Source organism: Sinocyclocheilus anshuiensis, unplaced genomic scaffold, assembly GCF_001515605.1.
Source record: "Sinocyclocheilus anshuiensis isolate Anshui unplaced genomic scaffold, SAMN03320099.WGS_v1.1 scaffold63, whole genome shotgun sequence".
In the NCBI taxonomy this organism is placed as follows: domain Eukaryota; kingdom Metazoa; phylum Chordata; class Actinopteri; order Cypriniformes; family Cyprinidae; genus Sinocyclocheilus; species Sinocyclocheilus anshuiensis.
The window spans coordinates 3,546,563-3,568,698 of record NW_015552625.1 but is presented as its reverse complement, the minus strand read 5'-3'; the positions used below and the strand labels follow the sequence as shown (position 1 = coordinate 3,568,698).

The 22,136-nt window shown below is 37.2% G+C and overlaps 1 protein-coding gene across 2 annotated transcripts in view; it reads right to left on the bottom strand.

The window, feature by feature from the left end:
* The window catches only part of gfra1a (gdnf family receptor alpha 1a), a 75,342-nt gene that overhangs the window by 52,626 nt on the left and 580 nt on the right, over window positions 1-22,136 (bottom strand). Inside the window, exons 2-4 of one of the 2 annotated variants that reach the window (XM_016457873.1) lie at window positions 21,467-21,769; window positions 20,866-20,949; window positions 11,392-11,529 (exon numbers count right to left, since the gene is read on the bottom strand). In XM_016457873.1, coding sequence (XP_016313359.1) covers window positions 11,392-11,529; window positions 20,866-20,949; window positions 21,467-21,769 — 525 coding nt within the window. The remainder of the gene's footprint in view (window positions 1-11,391; window positions 11,530-20,865; window positions 20,950-21,466; window positions 21,770-22,136) is intronic. The other variant, XM_016457874.1, reaches the window with a different exon arrangement.

Genomic DNA, 22,136 nt, shown 5'->3' with positions numbered 1-22,136 from the left:
TTTTGCGTTCCCCTGAGAAACCTTATCTTTGGTCAGAAGACATTTGCATATTCTCTTGCAAAATGATTGTGTTCCTCTGAGAAATCTATATTTCAGTGTTTTTGCGAGTGAACACAAACTTTCTTAGTGGAACGCAATACTTTTGCAAGAGAAGACAAAAGCATTGAAATATATTTTTTCCTCCCATCTCATTTCATTTACCAACACCATGTCTTTTTAGGCACACCGTAAAAATTACATTTAAATGTAAAATATATATATTTTTTTATCTTGTTTATTTACAAAAATTTCATTCAAAATACTGTTGAATGAAATCAACAGTACAACAAAAATATATCCAGGTACATAAAAAAAAAGCCTTAATGTGACCTACAAACATAACATCTTGATTGATGAGGGAGGCGTCATATAATGATGTGGCTATGAAGATTTCTGTTTCTGGTTAACGACATGTTATTAATCTTTCCCCTGCTGGGCAGATATCACAAGGTTATTAGCAGAGTGCCCTTTCATGGACAACCCCCAAAAACCTGTTGTAGATGCACATGAACAGTTATGATAATTTAAAGTCAGTTTAGTTGGGTGCATACAACATCACCTGAACATATCAAGACAATCTACAGAAGATATGATATGGAAATCAACTCATAACTCCACCAATGCAGGTGTGTGAAATTAACTCACTGATTAAGTCTAAAATATATCTATTTTTCTGTGAACATACAGTACCACAATATCCACATATGCAATTACTCTTTTTTTAATGTTTGTGTGTGTGTGTGTGTGTGTGTGTGTGTGTGTGTGAGCCACACTGGGCATCAAAAGTCCATAATTCTGCATCTGTTGCTTGTGTAAAGCTCTCATTAAAGCCATACCCGCTGGGAGATCAGTCTTTGTCGCCCTATTGATCGGCATCTAGATGCAAGACGGCTGAAAGGCAGTGAGGAATTTCTTTGACTTACAAACCTTATGATGTGCAAAGTGTAAGTGAGTGCATGTTTGTAAAAGAGAGATGGAAAAACAAAACTGCAGGGCAGAATGCAAACTGATTGGATGAAACGTTCCCCTGAACAGATTACACACCAGCAGACTGATTCGACTGGCTAAACACCCACAGTTCAAGTCATTCTCTCAACAACTCGTCTCTTTCTAATTTCAAACAACAAACCTCTCAGCAGACTGATGGTTATCAGTCCCTGCAGACTTAACGCTCACCTCAAAACTGATTTCTCACCCGATCACAATCTCCCAGCTGCTAATGGGCTCTCAACGTCCATCTCACCAGCTAATGCTGCGAGGCAGGGAGACCCAAATGACATTTTTTCACCAGTTAGCCGCTGTGTTCTCGCAATAGTCCTGAATTGTTTGACCAAATCAGCAGGTAGATTGTTATGTTGTTGGTGTTTCGTAAAGTGAATACAGAAGTGTGTTCAAGTACAGCAAAATACAGTAATATTGTGAAATATTATTGCGTTTATTTATTACTTTTTAGATTTATTCCTGTGATGGCAAAGCTGAATTTTCAGTGCATTGCTTCAGTCTTCAGTGTCGCATGATCCTTCAGAAATCATTCTAATATGCTGATTTGATGCTTAATAAACATTTCTTATCATCAGTATCGAAAACTCTTCTGCTGCTTAATATTTTTGTGGAAACCATGATACTTTTTGTCAGGATTTGTTGATGAATAGGAAGTTGAAAAGAACAGAAACAAAAATAGAAATCTTTTGTAATATTGTAAATGTCTTTACTGTCACTTTTGATCAGTTTAATTCGTCCTTGCTGAAAAAAAGTTAGAATTTCTTTTGAAGAAAAAAAATATTACTGATTTCATGAATAATTCTATTCATTTAGCCTGATACATGTATAAAGCCATCAATATAAAGCCATTTTCCAGCTCATTCTGGCCACCCACTCAGGGAAAGATCTGATGTGGTTTGGAGGCAGGTTTATCAGTAATAGTTGATACTGCAACAACATAGGCTAGGTTATGCAACATATCAATTATTATTATATATTGGTATCGGCTGATAATGAATATTAATTATTCATGCTCCTTTCATCCATTTTGACATTTAGATTACCTTTGCCTTCATTACACCTTTGCCTTCATTACACGCTCACTTAAAATTAATCCTTAAAAACACTACCGAAGGAACACTGCTAATCTGCAAACCTGAAAATGCATATTAATTTTTCATACTGTATATTATACTGCACTCTTGTCATTTATGTATGCAGTATGAATCAGACAGGCAGTGAACTGTGGGTGGTATGTGGGCACACTGTCTGAGGCTGAGATTAAGATTAAATGCATTCACAATCAAATCTGAGACATGAAACTGATTTGAATATTTGTATAAAGCATTTCATTATACTATTTTGTAGTCCCGGCACAGCATTTGTAATGGCACAGTGAGTGTTGTGCACCAGCCTGTGAGTGTTTTTGTGAGTTAAGCCAACAGCAGATGGTGAATGGACACATGACCCGCCCTCCTCATTCAACCAGCACTGGTTCAGAGGGGAGAACAGGTGTGTCGTCTGATACAGTCCCCCCTGAAACTTGAACTCATACTTTCATTCCCCTTCTTACATTCACATGGCCTGTCTGCTGCTATGCTTCACGGCAGACTTTTCCAATTAGTCTCACCCGTGTAACCCCGCTGGTGTCACATGAGACGGCATATGTGCTATTGTACTTATAAAACTCAATCTGACATGAGACACTGCTTTCAATTAAATCTTACTTGTAGCAAAATTATTTAAGCCCTGAATATTTTGACATATTAATGTGCCAATTAGTGACCAATTCCTGAAGTAAATCCTGTTAATACTCACTTCTCTAATATGCGCGCGTACACACACACACACACACACACACACACACACACACACACACACACACACACACACAGACAGAGTACAAACATTTAGGGTCAGTAAGATTGTGTGTGCGTGTTAGAGACTGACACATTTATTGAGAAAGAATGCATTACATTGATCAAATGTAACATTAAGGATATTTATAATGTTACAAAACATTTCTATTTCAAATAAATGCTGTTATTTTGAACTTTCTATTCTTGAAAAAGAATCCTGAAAAAGAGTATCACAGTTTTCACAAAAAAAAATATTAAGCAGCACAACTTTTTAACATTGACAATAATTAGATTTCTAATAATAATAATAATATTATGTCATGTGACACTGATGACTAGAGTAATGACAGCTGAAAATTCATCTTTTCTGTTACAGGAATAAATTATATATTAAAGATACATTAAAATATAAATATATTAAAATATATTAAAATACATTTCAATTATTTTCAATTGTAATAATATTCCACAATATTACTTTTTAAATATAATTTTGATCAAATAAATACATCATTGGAGAGCATAAAATACTTATTTTAAAAACATTAAGAAATCGTATAACCCCAAACATTTTGACTATTTAGTTACAGTCTGAATTTTGTCATTTCTAATGGGTGATCTGTAGTTTTTGTGGAGTGTTTTTGTAACCTGTATAGTGCAGTCACATTAGGCCTTAGGCAGCTATTTGGACATTTCCACTAGCATTGTTTTATAGTGCCACAGAACCAATTTTTGATTGGCTAGATGCATGCAAATGAAGTATTTTTAAGTTGGGTAATAATATTATAAAACTTTTATATAATATAAGCTAGGACATCTAACCTGTTACACATACATACTTCCAGTTTCCAAAAACTTTCAAAGAAATTACAATGCAAAATACAATAGAACATCCACAGAGATGTTCTCATAAAAAGGAAGCGAGGGGTAAAATCAGTAATAACAACAGAGTTATTAAGCCACCAGGCTGGCATTTCCCATTATGAATATTAAACTGTGCCTCTGTTGCACTTAACCTGCTGGGGCATTTCTAAGTCATCACTACTATTTCAGACCCGCTGTTTCCCGTGCACTCTATTCTTTGTATGTAAATCTGAAACTCAAGCACAGAGTCTGCGTCTCTCTCATAAGCAGCCCAGTAAATCCCTCCTCATCACACTGTGGGGATTTGGTCTGTAATACTGCTGCCGTGACTCACCTACCGCTAGGAGGGAAGGAGAATTAAAGGAGGAACCCAAGCAAAACCAGGCTTTCAAGTTTGTTCTTTCCTTCACTTTTTGCTCCAGCCCTGTTGATGGGTCAACAGCAAGTTTTCGGGTGGTCTAAAGAGGTGAATGCAGGTGTGGGGCAGTTGTGTCAGTACTACAGTTCTGGGTTTATGACTACAAGCCAAAAGGCCTCTGCCTAGGGCAATCATTGCCCACAGGGAACCGTTTGAAGAAAATTGCTCTGCCTGTCATTTAGTCAGCAGAGCGGCACGCCAGAGAGGCAAGCACACAGTCTATTCAAGACTGGTGTGTGTGTGTGTGTGTGTGGCCATGAATGATTGAAATGAAGAGACTCTTACGTTACAGGCTATAGAACAGGCAGACAGATGCACAGGCAGCTTAAGGACCCAAAAACATACCACTGGATCACCAAGTCTGACATCCCGGTGTGTATAGAATCCATCCTAATTAGTTTGTGAGATTAGAATAAATGTCCCAAAGCATAACATGCTGAAGAGAGTATGCCAGAAGTCACCGGATGGTCAAATGTTTCCAGGAGATTTCCGAAGTATGGACTAATAATTGATATCCAACCTGATTTAAAAATACTTATTTAATGTTATCTGTTTTATATTTAATCTGCATGTGAACCTCTATCATGTGGGCCTTTATAAAAATATAAATAGTACAATAGCAACACAGATACATTTGGCCATTAAGTAACTGCAAAAACGCATGAAAGGCATTAAGTTATTAGTTCATTAACAACTTAAGTTATTTATTTAGTTAAATTAAAATGACTAAAACTAAAAACTAAAATAAAAAGAATACAAATGACAAAAAAAATGTTTAATAAAAAAAATAAGATATTAAATGCTATAATTGTATTTAAATATCAGACTTTATATAATCAGACTTTCTTTCCAGTGGGGTAGGAAAAAAAGGTAGTGTAACTGAGTTGACTGAGTTGTAGTGACAGGATGCATGTAACTATATGACAAATATGGCACATGGTTTTAAAGGGGTCATATGACGTTGCTAAAAAGAACATTATTTTGTAACTTTACAGATCTTCTTTATGCACCAAGAGCTTGTAACACTCCAAAGAGAAAGGAAAAATTTAAATCGCATCATATGACCCCTTTAAGAAACAATTGTATGAGGTGGTAGCTTGCCTACTCTTCTGCTACACACTCAAAAGGAAATTTTTATTTTTTTGCTTTACAAAAAAACAGTACATAGTATAAGTATGTGAATTGGGGCACAGCAAGAGATTATTAAAGGGACAGTTAACACAAACATTATGAGTCATACTGTATAAGGAAATATAGTGTGGTCCAGTGTGGTTTTGGACCACACTGAATGGAAAAATACAGTTGAAATGTTCTTCAAAACATCATCGTTTGTGTTCCACAATAGAAAGTCATAGAAATTTGGAATGACATGAGGCTGAGTAAATGATGACAGAATCTTTTTATTTGATGGTAAGCTATCCCTTTAAACATTCAGTCAACGGTTTGTTCATAATGAAAAGGATATGTACATATTGCACTAAAACATACATGTTCTGTTGAGTCTCAGATATACTTCCCTCACATAAATTCACACACCACAGGCTTTCTATATGCATGCTTACGATGAAGAAACACACGCACAAACACATGTATAGATGTACCCCAGACGGGTCCTATTACCGCCCACTTCCTCTATACACACTCTATCACTTTCCCTTGTTCTTTGCCTACCTCTCTCATGCGCCTGACTTCTCAGGTTTCGGTGAATCAGACCTGGTGAATAATGTATAAGGTACAAGCTGTGAAAACCTGGACAGCATTGTAGGCAGCAAGCAGTGACTAAATGAAAGTTTAGAGCATTCAGACAGACGGCATTCACTAGTGCTGTGCCGTATCCACCCACAGACAGCGGTATCTTTATCAGCTCTGCTTTGTTTAAAGGGGCCTGTCAAAAAAACAACATTTATATAGTGAAACAGATTGCTCAGTGCCTGTTTGGAGAAATTATGTCATTAAGGGCAACAGAACGCCACTGAAGGAAACTGCTAGGGGGAAAATGGTGTTTTACAAATTGGCAGACATTTTCTTGTGCTGAAAGTCAAGGAGATTGCCAAATGACTAGTTAGCAGGCTGAGAGAATGAAAAAAAAAAACTGGTAAAACATTATGATTTATTTCACATTAAGACAATGGAGGGATTGGCATGAGCACTTCACCGCTAAAAGCTCTCCTAGAGGTCTGCCACAAAACCAGTATTAGTGGTTTAGTGGTTTGAGATTTGATTCATCCCAGTGAGTTGAATGTTTTAAATCTGTTTACTAAAAAGAATAATTGAAATGCATTCAGTGCAGGTTACATTATTATGCCGGTATGCAGCGACAAATCTTTGTGAGTAAATCATTAACTTTGTTAAAAAAACTGAGTGGACTATCTTACTAACCTTTGATAAAATTTGTGTGTTTACAAGAGACTTTATACACATTCATTATTCTTTCACCCTCTTTCATTCATTATTGTGAACAAGATTGACTCACATGGCGAAATGAATGAAGTGCATGCAGGAGATGCTCATAATAAGATTCAGTTTGTTCACGAATGAGATTCATGCAGTTTGTTCATGAAATTTAGTCTGAAATCGCACCTATTTGTAGAGGTGCCTGAAGCCATAGTGGACATTATTGAGTATGCTCATTCAATCCCATAATGCACCGCAATAACGTGTACAACCGATGTACACAGAGAATACGATGCACTTCGAGCATCACGCCAAATGAATTTCTGCATCTGGCCAAAAAATGGTGTCCACAGCGCACTCAGTCTCCAAATTTGCTCAACCTTTCAAATTTACCGTGGTCTGTATTAGTGGAGTAGGGAATAGTGAATGAGAGTATAAGAGTCAATTTCAGATACAGCCATTGACTCGTTACATGTACTTTAAGGCTATTGGTTTGTGCTATGGTCTTTGAGGGCAGGAAAGCAGCCGAGCGATTCAAAAGGGAGATACCTCAGTGAACGAACAATATGAGTCAGTGCAGGCAAGAGAATGAAAATCAAAAACAGCACTAGATAAAATCATATCTGCTTCCCCACATACAACAATGTATGAAAATCAATATCTGTTTAGTAGAATCATAACTCATCAAATATGAGCAAAATGTAATAAAAAAAATCTGTAAACACCTCCCTATGAACTTTATCCAGACATCACTCATTTAAAGATGAATGGCTTTTATTTAGCTCCACAGTCCTGCTGGGCAAAAACAGTAATTTCATTTAAAAGAGAAGACATTATAAATTTGATCTCTGACTGTTGTGATAACTGACAACTGAAGGCCAAAGTATACGTCGGCCTACGTCATTTTCGTCATCAAGAGGGCTCGCGGACAGCCGCGCACCCCGTCTGCGTGCAGGCAATTTTTTGAGACCGCGCGGACGGTGCGTGTACAACAGCGCATGCGCGAGGTGAATGTTGAGACAAGTGGTACTGCGCATGTGTCGAGCTCGTCCGTTGCCTTGTCCAAATACCCACACTTGCGGTCTTTGCACTCACTTGACTAGTTATATGACGTATTTCCTATTTTTGGTCAAAGTGTTCAAATGAGCATGAAGACCACAAGTGTGTGTAGAACTTTTCATTACCTGATAGGACACACTTAGGCTATAGTGTTGTAAAAATGCAAGTGTTTACAGAGCTTTATTTTTATTTTCAATACTTTGCATTTTAAAATCAACTTCTAAATGTCTGTTCAGTAGTCCCTATAATAGATGACACATTCTAATTAAGTGATAAAAAGCAGTTGCAAATGTTGTACAAAATAAATATCACCACTACTCATTTGCACCAATAAAAAAATTGCAGGATCTCGGCAAAAAAATCTCATGATTTATTTCCAGAACATGATGCATGATGGGATACACTAAGCCTTATTTATTATGGATTTAGTGTGCGTTAAGGGCACTGCTCTCTTGCGTTTTTAAGACCTGGGACAGTCTTGCGCACTTACTTCCTGTCACGCGCACGCGCTCTCAAGTGGCCAAGACCGCAAGTGTGGGTATTTGGACAAGGTACGTCTACGCTCATCCGCGGTTGAATATACTTTGAAAGCTGTACACGAGATGGAACGAAACGCGGAATGTGAAGTATACCCGGGCCTTGATGCTCTAGAAAAAAGAAAAAAAGAAAAAAAAAAAGAAAATTATAGTAAGCTGGTAATTTCTTAGCTGAAAAATTGGCACTTCGGAATGGGTGGCAGTGAGACGTCTCTCCAAAGCGCACACCATACTTTCATTACCCCTCGTCTATTCCCCTGTAGGCCAGCTGCCATGCCAGCTTGGATCCTGTTAATGCTCTAAAACGGGAACATAATTTCAAGGTCCCCGGGAATAGCCTGCTCTTTCCGGCCTTTTTATATTTATTTATTTTATCCAGAGTCACCTGTCGAGTGGCTGTGATTATGCATGCATGACTGGGCCTGGGCCATGCAAATCCTCCGGGCTCTTTCGCAGAGGGCTCGCTGACCTGCTTCCTGCTTTCATCCCGCCTCTAAGTACCGATCACAAATGGCCAGGAACTAAATAAACAGCACATGAAAGGCGCCGAGCATGGATGAGAGGGGCCACATGGCTAAACAATCCCTTCCCTATCCTGTCGTAAACAGCTTGGAATGTTCACGCAGAGCTGAGCACATTCACCAATGCCTCAACAGCACTGTCTGTTATGCAAATGAGCTGGATTTCATTTCTATTCTACTGTTCTCAATATAAATATTAATATTACCCGGCCTGGTCTGTGTGTTTACTTGGTCCCTGTCTGGAGGCTCTGAATGCTAATATATTTGGCTACAATTTAAATATTGATATACAGTTTAGTGAACTACAGTGAAGATCATATAGTACATACAGCTAGCTGTCTGAGGAAATATACTTTAAAAGCAGGTGGGGAAGGACAGGTATAATAGATAATAGAACATTTAGAATTACAGGTACACTGCGTGTTGCAGCAAGCTGTAAGGGATTTTTCATTGAACAAATAAGCGAGTATATTAAGAAAACATTGTGATTAAGCAGGAAAAAAAATTGTATGTGGGGTATTTGTCAATGACTAATTATTATTATTATTACTATTATTATTAAATATTGTTATTATTTCTCTTTTTTATTTTCATTATTATTATTATTTCTCTTTTTTATTTTCATTGTGAGAGTTATTGTAATTCTGGTTTAAAACTCCAAAATAAAGTATTAAAAAAAAAGTTGTACTCATATATCTTACATTAAACATCATGGGACCAAACTGGCATCACATGAATGCTTGTCTGAATGCTATTAGCTTTACCTCTGTAATCACTAGCCTATATAATCATTAACAATTTCATTAACTGAAATCATGACTAACTGAGAAAATCATATTTCTATAATGCTATTTGTCACTGACATAATTAAAATAGTTACTACTACTTTTAACTTGACACTGGACAAATGCAAAACAATTCACAATGTAATGGCTAATGGCATTTGTTTCTTTGAAGAGGATTTAAAGGCACACTGACTCTGAGAGGGTTTTATCATGCAAACAACTGAAGCACATCACATCAGGCACTACAATATCGTACATTTTTATCCATTAATAAAAACAAAAACACTAGATGACCTCTCTAATTGCTGTTGAATGACTGGTGGGCTAGTCGACCACCGTGATCCATGTTAAATATGAAATGGTTAGATTATCTGACCTATTTCTGTGTCTGTGCCCTGCCAATTACAGTCTGAGAGGAGAAGTTGATATATGTGTGTATTCCTGTATGCATCCATGTTTCCCTGAAGCGTTACCTGCCACATACAGCATACTAATTCAAGTCTTTCATTCATATTCATTGTACAGAAAATTGCTATTCCAGACATTATCTGAATAATGCTTCCATATTCAAGCTCTCTTGTCACCGTTCTGTTGCTTTAATATTAAACTTACGACTTTACATTTCCATATATTCTTTTTCATAACCTTTTAAGTTCACAGTATGCCAATAACACACCCACCTTTCTAGCTTTTGAAAAGAGATCATACAATTTAAATCAGGGCTTGAGTTTTCCATTTGTTTTGAGTCAACAGGTAAAAGGCAGCCAGAGCCTCTTCAGATAAAATGTATCTGTCATTTTTTTGTTAAAATGACAACAGTGAGGATACAAATCAGTCTGCTGTGGCACTCAGAAAACAGCATCTGAGGCCAAGGGAATGAGCGCCACTTGTTCAGTAGTACAAGAGGGAAATTGCCCCCCTCTGCAGCACACACAATATTGCAGGTGCTTAAATTATTCATCCTGTAGGAATGCTGGGGTCTCACTCAGAGCCAAAACTCCAGCCTCTTAATCTCCACTTTATATTCCATTTTATACAGTTTTGTTTACTCCGAAAGGGAGATAAAGAGCTATTTTTTTCCCCAAAGGCATAAAGGTCTAGCTTTGTTCCTACTGTTGAGAACAAAGAAAACAGTTGTGTGTAATTTTAATATATCACTATGCAACATTTTCTGTCAGTTGGCTTTGTCTTCCTGGCAAACAGCAATAAGAATTGCACGCATTTGGTTCTTGAGTAATTGTGACCCAAAGAATGCCAAATGAATGAATTACCCAGGGCTTGCACCACTACTGATTTTTAATAGTCAACTCGTCCAGAAAAGTAATTGACGAGCTGTTGTTGGTCATTGTTTACCTTATGTAAATGATTCACCATATGCCATTTAGCTTTCTTTGCTGTTTCTGGCAAGTTGTGCTGATGGATGGAAAGGGTGTGAGCGTAGATGGAGAATGACCGAGTAAGCACTCATATCTCTCCATCGCCAGATTCATGCTGCTTGCATTGAAAATAAAATGGCATGCAGAGCAAAATAGTCATGTAGGCCTAGTTTCTGTCAATGTTTGTGCAATACTTGACTTGCTTCAGGGGAAATACACACATTTTGTCTTGTATTTGAACAAACCACAAGACCATCTCAGTTTACAGTACTTATAGCATGTTTTATGCATACAAAAAGTTACATTTTGTTTAAACCTTTGTTAAATTTCTATTGAAAATCAGTGTTGTGACTTGCAGAGGACAGAGAGACTAAAATAGCATGTTTTAATGTGAACGAGTAGCTACTGTTTTTGAATTCATATTCACATTTAAGGCAATAAGCAGACATTATTATCCAGAGCGACTTACAAAAAATGGAGAATGCTTCACTTTGTTAATAGCATGCACAGTCATCCACTTACTCCAGTCATTTTCAGTATGTATTAGTGACGTATTTACCCAGAATAGCCCAGTTTGGGTGAGCCCTTCTGTTTCTACTGGGGTATTGAGGTTCAAGTGGTCTTGACCTGCCCTGGGACCCTCTCCCTGGGGCCACGGTGATAGGACTGCTCCAGGGACCGCCATTAGTCCCTCCCTCTGCAAAGAGACTCACTGTACTCAGTAACTTCCACTTACTCAAGTGAACGTTATTTTAAAGGACGCCAACTGAGATTAGGAAGAACATATGGTGGGCTATATTAATTGGTTCTGTTAAATGGATTTAACAAAGGAAGAATAAGCTACTTGTTTTTCCAGATCTTCAGATGCTACTGTGATACATATGATCCTGTTAATGGAATGTTTCTGCTGTCGTAGTAATGAAAGTAAGTTTTGCATTCAAAGTCAATCAAAGACGAAGAGCTGTACGTTGGGGAGGCGAAGACACAAAAACAAGATTAAAGCCATATAATACAAAGCTGGAAAAAGCACAAAAGGATTTGACAACTTGGAACACCCAACAAAAAGAATAAGGGAGCTAGTCAGACCAAAGGACCCAAAGACTGTGAACAACAACGAGAAGAAGATGCATTCACAGGCAAAGAAAAGGAGATGGCAAGGTTAAAACAGGGGGAATCAACATAAAGCAGAGGTGAGGCAAAAGAGAATTATGGGAGTATAGTTCTAAACAAAACTAGAGCAAGCACAGGAAGTCCATACCCAGCATCTGAATATATGTACTTCCTTAATAAAATATTATATAGGATGGCAAAAGCAGTATGTCCAAATCTGCAGTGTTTATGAAACCGTATGTAAAAAAAACAAACACAAAAAAACTAAACAAAACAAAGGACACTTTGCTATCCCATGAGGCCATGGAAGAGGAGTAAGAAAAGTCAAATATTGCAGAACAGTGATTTGGCTGACTTTGTAAGTCACATGACAATGCCAACATGGCAAATGTATTATACTTGGGGGGATAAAATAAAATAAAAAAAACTATAGGCCTAAATGTTACTCAAATGGTAGTACGTGAGTTAATTTTATTCAAGTCAAAACACAATTTAAAATCACTAAATCAACATGAATACATTAGGTTACACAAACAGAAATAAATGTAAAAGGATAAACTGCTCAGTCAGTATGATTTTTGAAAGAAGACTCACCAAGGCTGCGTTAATTTGATCAAAATACGGTAAAAACAGTAATATTGTGAAATATTATTACAGTTTAAAATAACAGTTTTTATATATTTTAAAATGTAATTTATTCCTGTGATGGCAAAGCTGAATTTTCAGCAGCCATTACTCCAGTCTTCAGTGTCAAATGATCGGTGTCACCTAAGGTAACAACTGAAGGTCAACAACAACAGAAAACAACAGAAAGTCCAAGATACTTTTGAGTGCTGTTGATACTCGCTCCCATAAAGACCCATAGCAATCAGTTACATGAGAACTGCAAAAATGAAATAAACCATATTAACAAAAACTATTACTGTATTTATAAAAACTATCAAATATATATATATATATTTTAAATATAAACATTAAAAATAGCTAATTGATTTTCTAGGAATTACAATTCAGCAACAATGAGAATATATTTACTCTGCAGTCTATGAAATATTGTGACTAGGACTGATGTTAAATTAATGATGTTGCTGTGATCGTGGGAGGCCTTTATACTTCACTTTATATTTGTAGCATAAAAAGGAGTGAAATGAGAGCACAGCAGAGGATTTGAGTGAGGGGGGTTGATAATTTGTAAGACTGGGACACAGCCAGGAACAGCTGGATACCAGGGCAGCTGTTTTTTCTTTAATTATTATTATTTATTTTTTTTGTAGGTCCTGAATGTTTGTGAAGAGCAGCTGTGATTAGACGAACAGAGAGAATAAAACAGAGAGATGCTCTGAGAGGAAGTGCGGTGCGTCTAGTCTGGTCCAATTGTAGGTCATGAAGCAAAGGCATGATTAGAAGAGTCAGAGGCACGCTGAGATGAAAATCATGTATTAATGTTTATTTTCCCTCATGGCTTTCAACTTTTATTCATTTGCAACTTTTCTCATCCTTTCTATCACTTGTTCTTTCATGCCCTGCCAGCCTCTCTTTTCCTTTCCCACCAAGCGCTTGCCAAACCCTCGGTGAACCAGAGGTCTTGGTGAGATTGTGCTAGCCAATTCCTCATTATATTGAAAGGCTTTAAACTCTGAGCGACAGCCAAAATTTTCAAGAGATTTCCAGACAAAGCCAACATTTCTCAACTGTCTGGACAACACTACCAACATTGGGGTCCAAAAGCCAAAGACCACTATTGAAATGCTTCTAATGTGCATTTAAAAAAAAAAACATTTAATACAGTTTATTTATTAGAAATTGCATTGTCAGGATAACAGTTTGAGTTAAATTGAGTTGATTAGTGGCCCATTTTCTTTTATTCATTCATTTATTAGTAATATTATTCATTCATTTATTAGTATTTTTTAACATAGAAGTCTAAAATGGAGATTAGTTAGTATGTTTTTAGTTTAAGTGTTGGTGTAGTTGTATAGCAGCTGTTTATAAATCCTTTGCGCAGTGATTTACAGGATTAAAAAGTCCATTTATTACTGTCTCCTGTGTGCATCCCTCCCACCTGTTTAAAAACAGAGTAATCATGTGGTTGCCCCATCTACCTACTCCCTTACTGGCACTTTTTGCTGTGGTAATTGTGTAAATTTTGCATGCATCTGTGGTGACTGGCCAAGGCTGGAGCTGGCACGGACATTGCCCCTACTGATTCCAGCTGTCAGCAGTGTCTATTAACAATGATGAATCACTCCCCCACTTCTCAATCCAATCATAGAGACCACAGCAGGCCTTAGATCTGGTCACCTCTGACTAAATTATTTTTGGACAGAGTGGGGCGGCACGCCAGAGCACCCGGTCAACACTTTGTGTTAGATTACGCTATTAGCCTGCAGGCTTCTGAGCTTTACATCTTCCAGCCTGCCCTTGTAACTGTGGTACGTTACTCAAATGGCAAAGCAAGACACACAACCACCACAACATGTAGAGCTCTCTGTTTTTAGCAGCTTTTTGTATTCATACTGGCATGCAAAGACAAGCACAGTAACTTCACATGTTGTCAAATCTGAATTATGATTAAACTGGGTCTCTTAGAGTCTGATCTATAACCTATGACATATAGGTTTGGCTCAGTTATGCTCAAATCAATAGCAACCTATCAAAATGTAATCAATTATTATAATTATTGTTTTATTTATTAATGTATTATAAAAACGTGGGAAAAAACATGAAAAAAAAATGTTGCTTTGGCAACTAACGGAAATAAAATAAGTTTAAATTGAAGTACTAAAATTACTAAACCTAAAACTGAAATAAAAATAATTTAAAGAGAAAAAACTAATAAAAATGACAAAAAGTACATAAAATTATTACAAGATAAAATAAAACATTCTAATCTCAATAATAGAATAAAAATAATTCTAAACTAACACTGACAAACACGTACAGACATGCACAAACATATTTAACTTAAAATAACATTAGAAGAAAAACAATTTACAATTAAGTGAAATTAGTTTTTCATGCTGTTATCAGTGAGAGTGTTTGATTTCCCTATGCTGTGCCTCAGAGGAGAGCAAAACAACAGCATGAATAAATGATGAAAGTGAACAGGGGCTGCCATAACACTAAAAACTTCAACAAACTGCAAATCTGCAAAAACCTTTTCACGGCCAGTATCTTTGGTAGCACAGCTGAATATGCTGCCACAGCTATTACAGTTGCTAAAACACAGACATAAGCAGTATCAGATATTGGTGATGTACAACTTTTGAAAGTCTAAAATAAACAAAGAAACCATTTCATTGCCAAAAATACTACATTGAATTGCATAGGCAGAGTTATTCCATCAGTATTCTGCATCATAGATAGTAGATGCTATCATCTTTTTCATCTCTCTTTTCATCGGTGTGGCCCTGCAGGTTAGAAGTCAAGGTCAGTGGGTATCAATCACTATTCTTAGCTTTCCACTTTTCTCTCACCGTCAGGAGAATGTTTGACCTCCAGAAAGCAGAAAGACAGATGGTGGACTGGATGTGATGGGGTTATGTGATGAGCTCTATGCCACATCAAATCTAGTTGACATCATGCTGTACAGTCAGTCTGTTAACATTTCCCTCAAGAGCTCCTCAGTCCTCCATCAAAGCCCTAAATGTTCTCTGCACGTCTCTACACTTCATCAATGGCATGTAGCCAGTAACAAGCTCAGTGTTGACAGGGGTGAGCTGATCTCTTAAAGGGGAACGCTGTTAATCGAGATCAATGGCTTTCTATTAGTTTTGTTACTCAGATCGTACACTGGACATCATCTTGTGACCCAAAACAGTAAAAAATAGTTTATTGTATAAAGTGTGTCACAAAATATGTAACAAAATGTCCTTTAAAAATTGCATTGTATATTAATATTACCATGTGGTACAAAAAAAAGACAAGCTATTTCTAAACACATTTCTAAACAAATTAATATTTTCGAATTGATGTAGATTCATTTCTAAACTGCAAAAAACAATTAATAAAAAATAAAAAGATTTTTAGATTAAAAAAAAATAATATTAGTACACAAGTTTTAGTACAATTTACAGCTGTAAGAGTATAATCTTAAGAGCAAAATCTTAAAATACAAATCTAAAAAAAAAAAACTTTTTTTTCACTGATGCCATTTGAGATTTTGTCAGACTTGTATGGAACTGCTTTGCATTTCACTTGAGTTTTAGCATGTCCTATATTGTACTGCAACTGTATACCTGAGCATTACCAACAGACAGATACTCCTCTGATCCATCTAAATGGAAGAGCTAAGGCGACAAGAAAAAGACAGAAACAAAAAAATCAATGGTTTCTTGTACTCACAGCTTCAAGTTTCTATTTTAACATGGCTCGCTATTGATTAGCTTTCATAGCTGAAGTCTCCCTGAGCAGAAGCTCGCTCCAGGAGGATAGAAGAGAGTTTAACAGAACAAAACCCACAAAATAGAGAGAGGGGAGCTGGGAAATGATAGCCTGATGCTTCCTTGGCCTGCTTGATCCGCACTAACAGTCCCTGCTTAAACACGGTCAGCGTACAGTTGCCAACATGAAAGGCTTTTGTATTACGTGATGGACTTTCCCAGAACAGCACCGTGGTGCACAGAGCTTTTATAGTGGGGAATGGAGGCTGACTTCGAAGGGTGAATCGTTTAAGGAGAGTTTGCCAAGTGCTGTGCTCCCACTCCCGCTGAAATGAAAGGAGTTCCGGTGCTTTGTGTCAAAAGAGGCATCAAACACCTGTGCAACGGAGAGCAATGCTGGGTCGGCAGTGTGTGGAAACAGCAGAACTGTGCAAAAGTGCCATGTCTTTATCGACATTAAATACTTGCTAATTAAAAACCCACGCTACATAATACTTGTACTATAATCTTACATAAATTATGTCCATGTTCTGCTGTCATGGTGAGTTTATGTTGACCAGCGTACTCTGTGAAACAGTGTGTTCTCGGTCTGGAACTGATTAACCCGAGCGCTGCTTCGGCACTAGCTATGTGTTGACAGCTTCACAGCGTCATGTCAGTATAGGGATTTTCTGAAGTGTTGCACGGCAAGTCTGGAAGCTCATACCACTCGCACTGCCTAAAGTTGACAACAAAGGGAAAGGGAATGCTAGAACCTTCTGCTAACCACAAAACATCAAAATTGCAAAGTAAACATACTAAATGTTGATAAACAGAAAGACAGATAGATAGATGGGTGATACACAGATGGAAAGATATATAGATTTCATTCTGAATGCTAGATGCCTTTCATATCTCCACAATGGCAGCCACACAGTTGTTACAACAAAAAGCACTCTAGAGAGGCCACGAAACAACAAATTTATACAGCGTCTCATCCTTATTCATAGCCATGCTTTCTGAAATTGTTTGATGTCCTGTTCTTTTTCTCATGGCTACCCCATCATTTAGGCAATTTCAACCCAGCCAACACAAGCAGCATAGCAGACTGGCTATTACACTTTGTGTCACATTCTCCCCCCGGCCCCATTTATTTCACAGGGCCACTGAACGCTAAATGACAATTGGCTTATATTGTCAAGGACTTTATCAACAAACTCCCAATTTTACACCATGCATCTCCATGACAATAATGGCTTTTGTTTTCAAACTTGTCAATTTTTATTTCCCCTCGCAACAAGATTAAATTACTACTGCCGAGGCCAAGTTCAGATATTCTGCAACAGAGCATGGTAGAAACAGATACTGCTGAGATACAAAAAGAAAGTGTTTCAGCATTAAAGGGTGCTTCGAGTGTTCAGTCGCTTAGTTTCTCTCGGTTTTCCTCCTGCATAAAGCCTAATGATGTGGAGGTAATACAAAGTCAACTCAGATCAGAGGACAAGAGAGTGCCAAATAAGTGTGAATAAACTAGCTGTGAAACGTGGTGCTTTCCTCACTCCTTTAAGCGTACTATCTCCTACTTACTAATTCCCTCTATTTACAACCTTTCCTTGCAGTTTTGTATTATAGTGAGAAATCCTACCAAATTATGGTGTCCCTTTTCCAAGTGTTTGTATAATCACACCTAAAACCTGCTACCGCTATTGAAACGACCAGCATAAGTTGCATTTTGAAAGCCAGTGTTCTGGTGTCCCCTCCAGACTTCTTAAAGGGATAGTTCACCCAAAATAAAATTCTGTCATCATTTAGGCTACTCAGCCTTGTTGTTCCAAACCTTTTATTTATAACCTCTGTAGAACATACAAGAAAATATTTTGAAGAATGTTGTTAACCAAACCAGTTCCCAGTAAATTCCATTTTATTTTTTGTCCATACAATGGAAATCAATGGGAACCGAAACTTTTTAACATATGTTCTTTGTGTTCCACATACAGATTTGGAACAACATCAGAGTGAGTAAATGATGACAGAATTGTCATTTTTGGGTGGACTATCCCTTTAAATATTCTAACCGGCAAAACTTAGAAAACGAAAAATGTAAAAACACCCGAAAACTTCATTCAGGCCAGGTGAACGGGATCTCAGTCAACTTCACATCTAAACAGTTTACATTTCCCTGTCCTCACCTATTTGTTGACATTTCAGGCCATTTTGAAGCAAGACATCTGCATTTATGAGCAGAGGGAGACACACCTGCAAACCCAATCCATCTGTAGCAGCTCTACTATAGAAACGAGAAACTCTGACCCCTGCGTCACCCCGTCTTTGGATTTGTTTTATTGGCATTGAGGCATATGAGGACACTTCAGGCAAATAAGGGGCAATAGTCCCAAGAGAGAGGAAGCCCTGCACCATTCAATAAGCCATTTAATCGAGTGGAGAGCAGCCATCAAAACAGGTAAAACCCAGCAGGATACTCAGCAGGAAAACAGGGGGAGAGGTAGTTTTCATGAGGACTCAGTATGTTTCTCACAGGCAACACACAACTGTGCTCAACACCGCAATAGAGCACAGCTGTGTTTTATAAAGGGAGACCATAACATTAACATAACATTTTGTGTCTGGCTATTTTAGCTTTTGTTTTAAAATATGCTGTCAGTGATGTCATGAACAATATAGAATTTTACTTCTTTAAAGTGTGGGATTTCAAAAACAAATGTCTGCAAATGCAATGATGGTAAAAAGTGCAGACATGTTCTATTTCTGAGATTTATAGCTGTAAAAATGATTATCTAAGGTGACATAAATTAATTATGTAACACTCAGCTAACAAATTCAAACTCACTCCTTCTAAACTACAGTATCAATGTAAAATATTAAATATTATATAGGGTATTAGGTATTGAAATTTATATTCAAAGGTCCTCTAAGTTCACTTACTGGCCAGACAAATTAAAGATGCAGCCCAAAATTATCAAAAGCATAACTATATTGCTGAGACACTTAGACTCGCTTATTGTTACCATATCTCCACCACATTGAAACAAACACATAATGTAACTAAATCAGCCCAAACAAATTAAACATGTAAATTAAATGAAAACAAAAGTTCATCTTTAATCTTCTAACTGTTAAGAAGGAACTGATAATAACTCTGTGACCTACTACTCCCAGACACCAAGACTGTAGTCTGCTTTGTCTCAGTGTCTGTGTCATAAATCCCCATGTAGGTGGGGAACTGATTCTCCGCTTGGCCTGTTCTTAGCTGTGGAACTCAGCCGTCAATCAACGTAAAAAGCTTTCCACCAGGGAATAAGGAGCACCCTCAGATTTAGAGCACTCTTCCGTAACTTTCTGCACACACAGCCACAGAGAGAGAGAGCGGGAGGGAAAAGTAGCTAGGTACATGTTATTTTAATTACTGTGGTGTTTACCACCTTATTCCGGTTCTCTAAGGGAAGCTCTACCCAGGCTTTGTGGTTCTTCGCTTTCATTATTTTGATTGACATGACTTACCAGTGACATTGCATTTGGAAGGTTTAAGTTTCTTCTCAAGTTTAAGTTTTTTTTTTTTTTTTTTTAACTACAAATCTGTAACAGCTGGGAGTCCGTCGTTAACACACTTTCACACAGTAACCATTATCTATAAGTAAATGTTACCAAAATATTAATTTATTATTTAAACATTATGTAGTAATAAAATATTTATTAGTACATATTTATTCATATAAAAAAATTATTATACATATTTTTTATTTGATATTTTTCAAAAATCAGTCATAAATAATGCATTTCAAGAAGCATTTAAAAATATTTAATGCAAGTTGTTAATCAAATTAAGTGTTGTTCTTATTCCTTTACCCTCTCTGTCTAATGTTAAGAAAATCAGTTGGTGCAGAAAATGAAAACTTTCAATCTTACTTCGTCTGGCGCTGTTAAACCTTTGCTGTCACCATCTGTTGTGCACACCTTTGACAGCGCATCACCGCTCTTTTTTTTTATTAGGGCACTCTCCATGCTGAAGTAGGGAACAACATTGCCACCTAGAGGATGATCCAAGCCAGCATCCAGCATCTCAGGCCAGATTCACACAACCCCTGCAACCCTTACAAACATCTTGCCACAGTATCCCGAGCCACATGTAAAAAGTAACTTCATTGCAGCCCCTCCCCCAAATAAAACATTCAAATGCTATACTGTCACATCAGCAACACCTCGCATCGGCTGCATACCCGGACCAAACTATTGCATTGCCCCAAGAGTTGGCTGAAGTGTACAGCATTTATAATGGTTCACTGAGCACTAACCATGAACATTCAGAACTATATCTCCCCATGCAAGATCCAGAGGATCAGAGACCAGAAGATAGCATGCATCCACAAGGGCATATAGAGGAAAAAGAGGGAGGAAAACAAGTAGGACATGGGAGAAAATACCATTCCCATTGGTTAAACTACACCAAATCTAAGTCTTTTTCCACATAGCAATAAAACCAACAGGTTTTATTTGATCCACTTGTTGTTAAAACAAATTAAGCGGATTAAAAAAGCACATCCTACCTGAATAGATGGGAGCAAGTCGAAATATATCAGAAAGCCGGCTGTTCACAGGCTCATATGGAGAATCCTCAAGTAAATCATTCCCTGTAATATTAACAAATAACATGTGACTAAATACCAATAATTAAATTCTACATCAATTATAAAATCTTAAGTGCATCATAAATGTCATTATTAAATGTGAGGGTCAAACTATAAAGCTGTAAACTCTACTTTATGTTAGTTGGTATTTGGGTCATTGATTCATGAGACGGATTTACATTTCCGGAGCCAGTTTCTGGTTGATTAGCTATACTGGTCAGTTGAGCCCCCCTCCAGCACACATACATATACACTAACATAAAGCATCAGATGCCCTCACACTCCATAAACTTTAATGGACACACTTCAGAGAGGAGTTTGAAGACTTTACAGTGACCCTATCTGATAACAGAACCCAGAAAAGCAACTTCCTTGGCTTAGTATTATTGGTTGCTAAGTATTAAAAATAAACAATGTCAGAAAAAAATATCATTATAACTTTATACAGCAATTTGAAGCTAAATATTGTCACAGCTTCATATGTTTACAGTGCACTATAGAAGAAGGCAAGTCCGCGCACCCTGTAAATGCTGATAGATCCCCCAGTAGATGCGCAGGCAGTTCTTTTCTTTCTTCATGCCTCTTTTACAGCGGCAGTTATACAAAGGGCTCTGCTTTAAAGCGTCCAACGCAAGCCGGCATTCATCCTTCGCCTCCACTCCAGTCACCATACTGAAGTTGGTCTCCCTCCCCGCCACGCACTGCCTCATAGTTCGATACTTCGTGCTGCATCCCGGCTCCTTCAAACACAGCTCGTTCCCCTTCACACAGTCCAGCCGGTTTGAACTAGTAAAGTAAGACTCCTCGGCAGATAACAGCACATCTAAGCAGGACGACAATAGAAATAATCATATCACGGACAGGGTCGAGTTTTATTGAAATGCTTCAACAACTATAGGCTACTCGAGACTGTTACAAAAGACATAAATAATAATAATAATAATAATAATAATAATAAATTAAAATTTCATTCGTTGAAATACTTATTTTATTTTTGTTCTTTTTTTATTTTTGTTGTACATGAAACATTTCTCGAGTTGATATTGTTCAAGATTATAAGGATTTAATAAACGTAAGGTGCTTTAGAGATTAAAACATTAACACAAGATTTGAGCAGACTTAAGTGGAAAGTAAAACAGCTGATCCTCAAAAGCTCAAATTTGCCCTAGATTTGAGACAATTGTAACATC